We start from the raw sequence: 9,454 nt of genomic DNA, 5'->3' as shown, positions 1-9,454 counted from the left end.
TGCGGCATACCATCAAATACGTTTTAGTATAACCATACACGCCCAGTTACATTACATTTCATATTATTAATATTACGGTCACGAAGAACCAGCTAAAGGCCCCCCCCACCCGCCAATTAAACTTACAGATAAGCGAAACGGCAGGTTTCGGCGGCTTTCCATTCTTCTCTTTTCTTTACGTACCCAACGTGCCTCATTTTCATGCCGCCGGTCATTACTTAAAAACAGAATTTCAATATTTTCTGGTAAAAATTCCGACCACAATTCCGGCGGCCATTGGCTGTTCGGGACAACCTATTATTGTGCAATATATTCTGATTCGAACGTTCCAAGAGAATTGCTTATTACGGTGCATCTGCTCGTGTTTTCGTACAGGAACAACATTTCGTAACGTACTTAGTCGAAAAGACCGAAGCCCATATCGTCGTCCGATTCCTCCTACGATGTCAAGGTTTAATTCTCGTTCCAAAAAATGCACAATAATACCACTAACCTTCTCCTCCTTCTTTTCTTCCTTCTTCTCCTCCTCGACGGCAGCAGCAGGTGCTGCACCACCGGCTGACGGAGCAGCAGCGGCAACGGCGCCACCAGAAGGAACCTAAGCATTGCGACCAATCAGCCCCTGCTACTTGTATATAACCTGATCGAGACTCACGGACGACAGCTTAGCAGAACCCTCAGCAATCAACTGCGGACAAATACGTCAAAAACGGGTGCAGTGAAGCATAATCGGGAAAAAAATCTTACAGCATTGATGTCCTTATCCTCCAGCTCGGAGATAAGTTTTTCGAGCCTGTCATCATCGGCCTCTATCCCGACAGCACTCAACACCTTTTGGACGTCGCCAGCCGAGGGAGAGGCATTGCCACCGATTTGGAGGAGAAGATAAGCAGCAATATGACGCATCTGGCCAAATCACAGAAGTTAGCGTGTTCTACAGGCGTCTCATACGCGAGGATATTCGAGACATACTTTAGACGAGTGTGATTCACAAAAATATGGGAGTGCGGGCAGCTACAAATCACTGAAAATATGTATTTAAAATTCCATTCAAGTCCTGTGCAAAAATACAAATCATACCTTTAATCCTCAAGGGAAGACCTGTAGATTCTATCCGACGACGTTGATGATGTTGTTCCCCTCTAATCTTCCGTCAAACTTCAGATTGGTACTATACAGCACCACGTGGTCAAATTCAGCCACAATTTCCATATTTGATTGTTTTCCGACTCCGCCTCAGGATTGCCGAAATCCTTGCTCGCTGTTATCTACGACAACCGCAAGACTAATTCACGACGCAACATGGTGCGCATTGTCCTCGGAAGTAGCAAGACAAACGCTGATTTCCGCCTGAATGATAGGCGGATTCATCGGTTACTGACCCCTCGGTCGCTGCTGAGCTCAAGAAGAAGAGAACCTTCCGCACGTTCTCCTACCGCGGAGTTGATCTCGACAAGCTCCTTGATATGAACAATGAGGAGGTGAGTCTTTACCGCGGAACCTCTCATTCTCTGTGCTAAACCTTGAATCTACAGTTCGTTGAAGTATGCATCTCGCTTTCAGTCGCCGTTGCCTTAACCTGATCCACATATTTTCTCAATGATAGCTCGTTCACGCACGTGCCCGCCGTCGGTTCGGTCGTGGCCTCAAGCGCCGCCCCATGGGTTTGATTAAGAAATTGCGCAAAGCTAAGAAGGAAGCTCCCCCGAATGAAAAGCCTGCAGTCGTCAAGACCCACCTCCGTAACATGATCATCGTCCCTGAGATGATTGGCAGCGTTGTTGGTATCTACAACGGCAAGGTTTGTATTGTCCTAACCCTTTTTGCGATGCACGACTGAAGATACCACTACAAGGTATTCAACTCCGTCGAGATCAAGCCTGAGATGACAGGCCACTACCTCGCTGAATTCTCGTGTTCGTACCGGCCCGTCAAGCACGGTCGTCCTGGTGTGAGTGTATTGTTCTTATGTCTTTGATGATGTCTCAATGTCTTTTGCACAGATCGGCGCCACACACTGTAAGTTTACATGGGACCCCTTGCAGAAATCGAACTTCATGCTCATTATTTCCTCTCACAGCGTCTCGTTTCATTCCTCTGAAGTAAGGCACTGGGTTCTTATATCTTTCGCATGTCCCTCCACTAGCTTTACTACTTCAAAATATATGCGTATGCCTATATGCCATACGAAACACATGTTGGTGTCACACTTTGTAATGGTCGGACGCAAGGGCACCATCGTCTGCATGCAAGAGTCGAGCATCATTGGCCCCGCGGGGCCGAACAAATGAATGAAAGGTACAAGATAATGTTTCGGTTGGTTAAATTCATTCAAATTGCGTACATTCGAATGCACGGGTATAATGAGTATACTGCGAAGTATTCGTCCGTGTCATACTGATAAGTGAAACCGCACGGTAAACTACAGATAATGCGAGAAACCAAAAGATGCTTAGGGCAAATGAATGTCAGAGCAGCGGCAATGCACAGCAAGGCAAAAGAGTGGAAGTGAGTCGCCATTATGATGACAGAATTTAGAGTCCAACGGGGTTATCGTCGGGGCGCTGCGGTAGCAGGAACTCCGTTGGGCGGCGATGACGAGTGTAGGTGCTCCCCGCTACTTCGCGGATGCACGTAAGACGATGGTCGAGGAGATGAAGATATGGTACCAGTGATGGGTCGTTGAGCAGTGGGCCAATCTGTCTCGATCGGCTGGGGATAGCGAGGTTGTTGCTGGCCCTGGATCATAGCTGCGCCTTGCGACAGGGAAGTTGGATGCGTAGGAGAAGTGTACGACGTGGGTGAATGAATGATACCTGGATGTGGATGGGGCGACTGCTGTCGGCCATTCCGTATATGAGGTTCACTCGAAATTGATGTCAACGGCGGTCGATCTCCAGGTGGCGAAACGCGGGGTGAGTTGGTAAGGTTCGGCGAACCCATTGATGCCAACGGTGGACGCCCGTTTGCTCTGAGGCGCATGTACGTGTCACATTTCTTCATGAAATCTTTGCTTGGTAGCTCAGTGCTATTTGAGAAATATTCCTGATCATGAAGGATAGGCAGGAACTCCTCGGGAACCAAATAAAACTCATCCTGGTTCTCGAGTAACGAGGTTACTACGCGAATAGCCCCAAAGCTCTCGTCTCGAACGGCGTCACGCCCGCGTGAGTATAAGATGCTAGGACATATGACCGTTGCTAGGTTTGATAGGTCCATCTTGCTACCAGTGGACTCGTCCATGTGTGCGAATGACGCCACCCATTTGAGGAATACAAATAGCACCTCCATGGTGTCACGATGGCTCTTGGGAAGAAGCAAGGAAACTAGATGGAGACAACGCCTCCGCTCTGCCTCTGTGGAAAGAGCTGGAGATTGTATGTCAGATTGCGAATCATGTGAAAGTGTGAAGACAGACACTGCGACGCAATCAGTAATCGGTGTAACTTGAACGTCATGAGTGGCTCCGGCAGTTCGCGGAGGAACTTCTTCAAGAGAGCAGCCAATTGCACCGGGTTGTCCTGCGTGAGATCTACTGATGATAAGTCGTGGTCGATGGCCTCCGTGAGATCCTTCAACCGCCTGATATTACCATTCTTGCGGAAGACGCCCTCCACCGACATATCTGTAAATGACAAGACATCAAAACACAGTTAAGATCACCGTAAATAACATACCCATCTGCCTCATGGCTGAGACAACATCATCGATAAAGCTTGGCACCCTCAAGGTTGCACGGCTGGCTCCCAATAAGGAATCTGACCCTTCTTTCTCAACTAGGAGCTCAAGTGGAACACCAAAAACGCCTATACATGATCGATAAGGTGAACCTAATACTTGGGATTCGTGAAAACTCACCCTTCTTCTTGACGTTCTTCTTGTCTCCAGCCTTGAACAGCTGTTTCCAGAAGCCTCCCTTTTTTGTCTCGACCAGTTCGAGCAACTCATCCAATTCGAGCTGATCCCGAAGCGGAGATCGCTGGAGGGCAAGGACAGCAGAGTGTTTGACGATAGTAAGTTCGAGTGCGCTCAACTCGGCGACATGCGGTACCGTGCTCTGGCGTGGTAATGAGCGCTGCTGTTCGCGAGCTTGCGCGGCCTCCATTAACTGAGGTATGTCAGCTAACGTAATACCGTCATCAGGGGTGTGTAACGGGGCATCGTCTGGGCCGCCTGCTGGAGAGTTTGGTACCGACTCGTCCACTATCTTCACCTCTGTGTTGCTCCGTCCGATAGTAGAACGGACTACTTGCGCTTGATAACTTGTGTCCAGTGTACCAGGAGTACGAGTTTGCGCCCGTGAAGGAGGTTGTGATGGTATCCCCGAGGAGCCAGGCTGGGAGGGTTGACGCCCTGGAACCAGCGTCCCTGGTGGAGGCGCCCTCTGAGGTTGTGGGGTTTTGATATCTTGTTGCGATCGTTGAGCATGCAGTGGCTCCGAGGGCTGGACGGTTTTGCCTGATGGACTCTCCACAATTGTTGATCGTTTGGGTAGCCGTGCTGTAGCAGATAGCTTTCGATCCAGATGTACGGATTTCATGCGCATTATATCGCCAGAGTTACGATAGGGATCTTGGTCCCCTGACTTGGGGTTGATACTTGGCGTCGTGGAAGCAACTGACAATACACGCTTACGATGCAGAACATCGAGTATGAGAGATCGGAACATACCTGGTGACAGAGGAACCACACCCTGTTGCTTTAAAACAAGGTACAACCTACGCAATGCAATGTTGAGCAGAAACGCATACTGCTCCAGCCGAGAGACAGCCTGGAATCCATCTCGACACCCTGGATGCACGTGGTCTGTGCACAGGATAACGGTAGGCACTTCACCATATGAAGGGGTGTCCTTGACCGAATCAAGCTCGTACACAAAGATGCCGACATTTGCCGGTGGTCTTCGAACAGAAGATGGCTTCAATGGGTCCTTTTCGCTCCTTTCCTTTTCTTTATCTTTGTCTTTATCTTCTAGGGACTTGAGTGGCGTCGGCTCTTTCGGTGCCGGAATAGCAGCTACTTTGTCACACCTGGCGCATTGCAGACACTGGGAGTGCCAACGCTGATAAGTTCCCAACCGAACACAGTCTTCTTCTACTGCTTGTGTACACTTGACGCACCGGTCTGAAGGCGGATTGGTGACTGTCAACCGAGATGGTGAGTTTGCTGAGAACGGAGATTCTCCTGCATTTTCTGGTGCCAGACTCCTGAAGCCGTAAGTGACACCCTGTGTGCCAATATTCGCTCCTCTCATAACCTCACCACTTCCACCTTTAATGATCCGGCGAGCCGCTGGGTCACCACCTTGCACCGCGAGCAAATGTAACTTATCGAGGAACGATGGCATAGCCTCTCGGACGCTTTGTTCCCTCTCCAGTTTTAGTGCGCCAGTTAATGCTATTCGAATGAGGATCTTGAGGTAATGGGCTATTCCTGTCACGAGTGCAAGTAGTTCCTGAGTCATCCCCATTCTGCGCGACCCAGTTTCCTGGGTACGTGAAAGAAGGGTGAACAGATCAACCGTTTTTCGGCAAAGCATGCGGGCTTCTCGGACATGAGACATTCCTTCAAACCATATAAGCAATACCGGGGATATAACACGAGACATACACGCACCTTTCAAGTTAAGCCTAGCGGAATGGCATTCAAGGTCATCGATGGTGCCGAACAAGACTTCCACATGTAGAATAAACTTCTCGGCCATCCTGATGGCATCAAGATATTGTCCGTTGCTGACCTGTCGTAGCATATCAGATATACACGCAGCGCTTGATTCCTCGAACGCCGAGAGAACCCTGTAATGTAGACGATCAGTTGTGTTTCAGGCCACGTGGGAGTACTCACGTCCAAATGCGATAGACCAGCTGCTCCATCCTGATTTGCTTGTCCTTCAATGTAGTGGGAGTTTCACGCTTCTCTTCCTCGACGTAGGATGGCTCCAATTCCGACCCATCATTAATCAACACGCTCGATCTCCGTGAAACTACTTTGACGTTCCAAAACTGTAAGGCTGAATGAGAATTGATATAAGATTGCGACCTCCTAGAACGAGAACCTTATTGATCATGTAACATTCTGGATGCCAGCACTCGTCCCTCATGTTGCGATTTATCTCAACGAATTGCTTCAGTATGGCGCTGCTGCAACCTGCACATTTTGTCGCAAAACGTGTCGAGTAGTGGAAGTGACAATAAACGTCCCCATCGTGCTCATAGTAGGAGTCCTGTGGGCCAAAAAGGGTTGGGCATAGGGAGCAAGTGAAGTGTTCCACATGATACTTCTTGTCTGTATGGGGATATTAATTAGCAAGAAAGGAGCGACGAGTAGAACCACTAACTGCATGCCGTAATATAGCTGCCTCGGAGAGCAAGCCCACATTTGGCGCATATAAGATTCAGGCGACGGAAGTAATCCCGTTCACAGAGGGGATGTTGTTTACCATCAGGCCCATCAATAGGAAAGAACTTTGACGCGACGACATCGCCGCAATCCTAACAAATTATAAGCGGAACTGGGTACTTGAAAGGTCAAGATGTTCGTACCAAGCATTTAAAGCAGTTCAAGTGGTATACAGTGCCTAATGCGCGGACGAAAGCACCTTGCATCGTGTTTCCACATGCGGAGCAAGGTCTACAGGGAAGAAGTGTCAGATAATGGATCGAAACCACAGACTACTGTGGGAGTGTTTGTAGAGGGAATGGCGGACTCACGATTGTGAGATGTTAGTGGATGTCGCAGAGGAAGTGGATGTCATGGGACCAGTCTTGTTTGGGGAACTAGAGCTGGAGGACGCAGAGTGTCCGGAGGAATATGAGATTACACTGTCTCGACGCTTCAACTCTACATTCCTTTCGGTGTATGAGACAAGATTATACGGAGTGGAGCCATTGGGAGTGGTAGGACGACTACGCGAACGAAAGGCGGGTGATGGAGGCGGGAGAGAAGCGGGGATACCATTTGAATCATAAGGCCTGCTCGAGTGAGCATGATTCAAGTCATCACTATAAGCATGAGGGACTAGATCATGCTTCGCGGAGAGATTATTACGGTTGAGGTCCTGGGTAGAGCCAAGGGTAGAAGCTCTTGTAGGAAAAAGGGGACGATCAGGTAGGCGAGTAGTGGTTGTCGGTGGAGCATAAATAGAACCACCGAGATGAGATAAACCATCTTGCTCTTTGCGCAGACGAGCCGTTTCTGAATCAAACGACATAACGGATCCCAGGCAGGCCTGACTACGATGATTAGTACCCCCAAAGTTAATTGGAACAGTTCTGAGAGAGATCCTTGACGATTTTCATGCGGAACCTAGTAGATTTATGTTCCGGAAAGCGATGAAGTAGAACGAAAGCAAGCTAGAAGCACCACAGCTGGAGAACGGTGCAAAAGCAGTGAGGTCTACTGAAGAACGAGGATCACGAACGTGACAATAAGTCACGCGTCACAGTAACCACCTTTTCTGATCATCTACGCTCCGTTACCTCAGGCTAAGTATTAGCTGACGTCGATGCTCACAAAACCCGAACTTGTGTTGCGCCATATAGCCGGTGGAGGTTTGTAGAACCAGGTCGTGGGAGGTTTTATGGAGACCAAAACTCCATGTGGAACCAGATTTGTAACTCATAGAAATATGAGTCCGACGGTGCTTTCTGCGCCAGGCAGTTGCTCCACATTGCACTTCAACGTAAACGGCATCTGGTGTAACGTGGTTCCTCCCGAGTTTACCTGCCAAGGCTCCAAATAAAACAAGGTCTACAGAACACTCCCAAAGAAAAGCCCAGTAATGATGTTTGGCCACTCACGGCGATAGTTTATGTAGTCAGTGAGTGAGTTGACCAGATAATCGTGCCTCATATCACTAAAATTAAGCCAACTTATACACAGAGTGCGGTTATATTAGCTCCGGTTACGAGGACTAGATGAGTGTTGAGAAAAATCATTCTTGTGCTCGGTTGTGGCAGTACTAATGCGAAGGTGTCGATTTCTTCCAGAATCTTTCCAGCCAACCTGAGAGTGATCGAGGTATCCGAGTTCAAATATTTTACCTCATGGCGACACGATCCACCATAGCCAGTCAAATATTGAAGGTTGTAATGGATCCCGCCTTCATCGATGTTCACTTGTCTCTTCTGACTTCTCCAGACAACTTTGACATTGATGTGATGGGTCAAATCTTTTCATATTCCAGTCGAACATAAAGTGCCTTCTGGCTCAGGGCCTCGTTCATATGCCTTGCCGTCGTGGGTGCCTGCAGCGAGTTGTCTCTCTTTTGGACATACTATCAATCCTCCGTGATACGACTTTTCAACCATGAACCCCTCAACAATCAATTTCCCATCTGATGGTAACATTCACGTATACTACCATGTTGAAACTAGTCAACAAATCGACATTTTCATCATTGATTGTATCTTGTTTACCGATTGGAGCAGCACCAAATCCCTCACCACACCTTGCCACTGTGACCAAATACGTGATTTCAAGACTAGGTTGTCAGATAGGGATGATGGCACTTGCCATATCGCTTCTAACATGCAATAGAGCTGATATGTAGCAGCTCACCCAATAGGTGTCAGCAAGGGTGACGAGGTGTGTTATCGATATCATACGAGCACCTCGTGAAGTTTATCGTATCTCGCACCGTCACTCGTCAGTTTATCGATAGTATCGCAGCTGCACGATCTATGAATCTCATTCATACCTCACACGTCATCGACATTAACGATACTCGGAATGACGTGTTCCATTTTTGCCTGCATGTGCGAAACATGATCAAATTGCAGTCGTCTCGTCTCATCTCATGTTTCTATAGCTACCCAGTCGATGTATGACCGCTGCTAACATCGACTCTCATGTCGATTCTTGAGCAAATTTTGGTTCATTTAGCCCTTGTTTTGCTCCATGCACTCGGCAATGATACCCGATGGTCAATCGGTCCGTATAGGAATGCCCCACAAGCATACCTTTTGAACTTGTGTACGCCAACACATATAAGCCATGGGACAGGTGTAGAGAGCATGACCACGAGGAGCAGTCGTCAACCGCCAGCGTTCCCAGCAAGGCGTCAGACTCACACTCTACAGCATCGCATGGAAGTAATAACAGCGCGTCCTACGCGCATCGTCCGAGTACTAACAGTGCTCATCACTCAATGCGCTAGAAGGCGAGAAAATAGGAGCAGGTACGACGCCATTGAACTTAGTATCATCGTCCGAGAAATGTTAATTATATATCAATACTTGAAATTCAGATCTCAGGACTAGTGCAGGCATCCGCTGAGTCTTGGCCAAGTCCACTGACAAGATTCTAAATATTCTCCTGGTGTCATCATATTCCTACTTGGCATTATGCGCTCTTGTTACATGATCTATCAATTACGAGTACTGAATCTTTTGTTACCTTGTATCTGCAGGTCCAACATTTTCGCTCCCCGACGGTCTGAGCTACACAGACTTGA

At 48.3% G+C, this 9,454-nt stretch overlaps 3 protein-coding genes across 3 annotated transcripts; 1 reads left to right on the top strand and 2 right to left on the bottom strand.

Moving 5' to 3' along the window:
• Nucleotides 1–214: 214 nt before the first annotated feature.
• On the bottom strand, nt 215–1,191 carry F5147DRAFT_682734 (ribosomal protein 60S). The gene is made up of 6 exons (XM_041436482.1): nt 1,081–1,191; nt 973–1,024; nt 748–906; nt 656–688; nt 494–598; nt 215–438 (listed from the first exon to the last, which is right to left on the bottom strand). Exons 3-6 carry the CDS (start codon nt 904–906, stop codon nt 397–399), a joined length of 339 nt encoding a protein of 112 aa, XP_041295666.1. The 5' UTR covers nt 973–1,024; nt 1,081–1,191; the 3' UTR covers nt 215–396.
• Nucleotides 1,192–1,235: 44 nt separating this feature from the next.
• Nucleotides 1,236–2,328, top strand: F5147DRAFT_62322 (40S ribosomal protein S15). Its single transcript, XM_041432637.1, has 7 exons — nt 1,236–1,305; nt 1,362–1,481; nt 1,536–1,544; nt 1,607–1,801; nt 1,856–1,951; nt 2,004–2,019; nt 2,081–2,328. Exons 1-7 carry the CDS (start codon nt 1,303–1,305, stop codon nt 2,104–2,106), a joined length of 465 nt encoding a protein of 154 aa, XP_041295665.1. The 5' UTR covers nt 1,236–1,302; the 3' UTR covers nt 2,107–2,328.
• A 92-nt stretch (nt 2,329–2,420) lies between these two features.
• F5147DRAFT_62352 (uncharacterized protein) lies at nt 2,421–7,404 on the bottom strand. The gene is made up of 11 exons (XM_041432639.1): nt 6,711–7,404; nt 6,543–6,630; nt 6,338–6,491; nt 6,056–6,285; nt 5,845–6,002; nt 5,617–5,795; nt 4,672–5,565; nt 3,859–4,617; nt 3,678–3,806; nt 3,419–3,625; nt 2,421–3,368 (listed from the first exon to the last, which is right to left on the bottom strand). Exons 1-11 carry the CDS (start codon nt 7,208–7,210, stop codon nt 2,551–2,553), a joined length of 4,116 nt encoding a protein of 1,371 aa, XP_041295664.1. The 5' UTR covers nt 7,211–7,404; the 3' UTR covers nt 2,421–2,550.
• Between the last annotated feature and the right edge of the window lie 2,050 nt (nt 7,405–9,454).

This window comes from Suillus discolor (genome assembly GCF_016758755.1).
Source record: "Suillus discolor strain FC423 chromosome Unknown F5147scaffold_13, whole genome shotgun sequence".
Lineage (NCBI taxonomy): Eukaryota > Fungi > Basidiomycota > Agaricomycetes > Boletales > Suillaceae > Suillus > Suillus discolor.
Note: the sequence above shows the minus strand (reverse complement) of the source record. Positions and strands in the feature narration are given on the sequence as shown.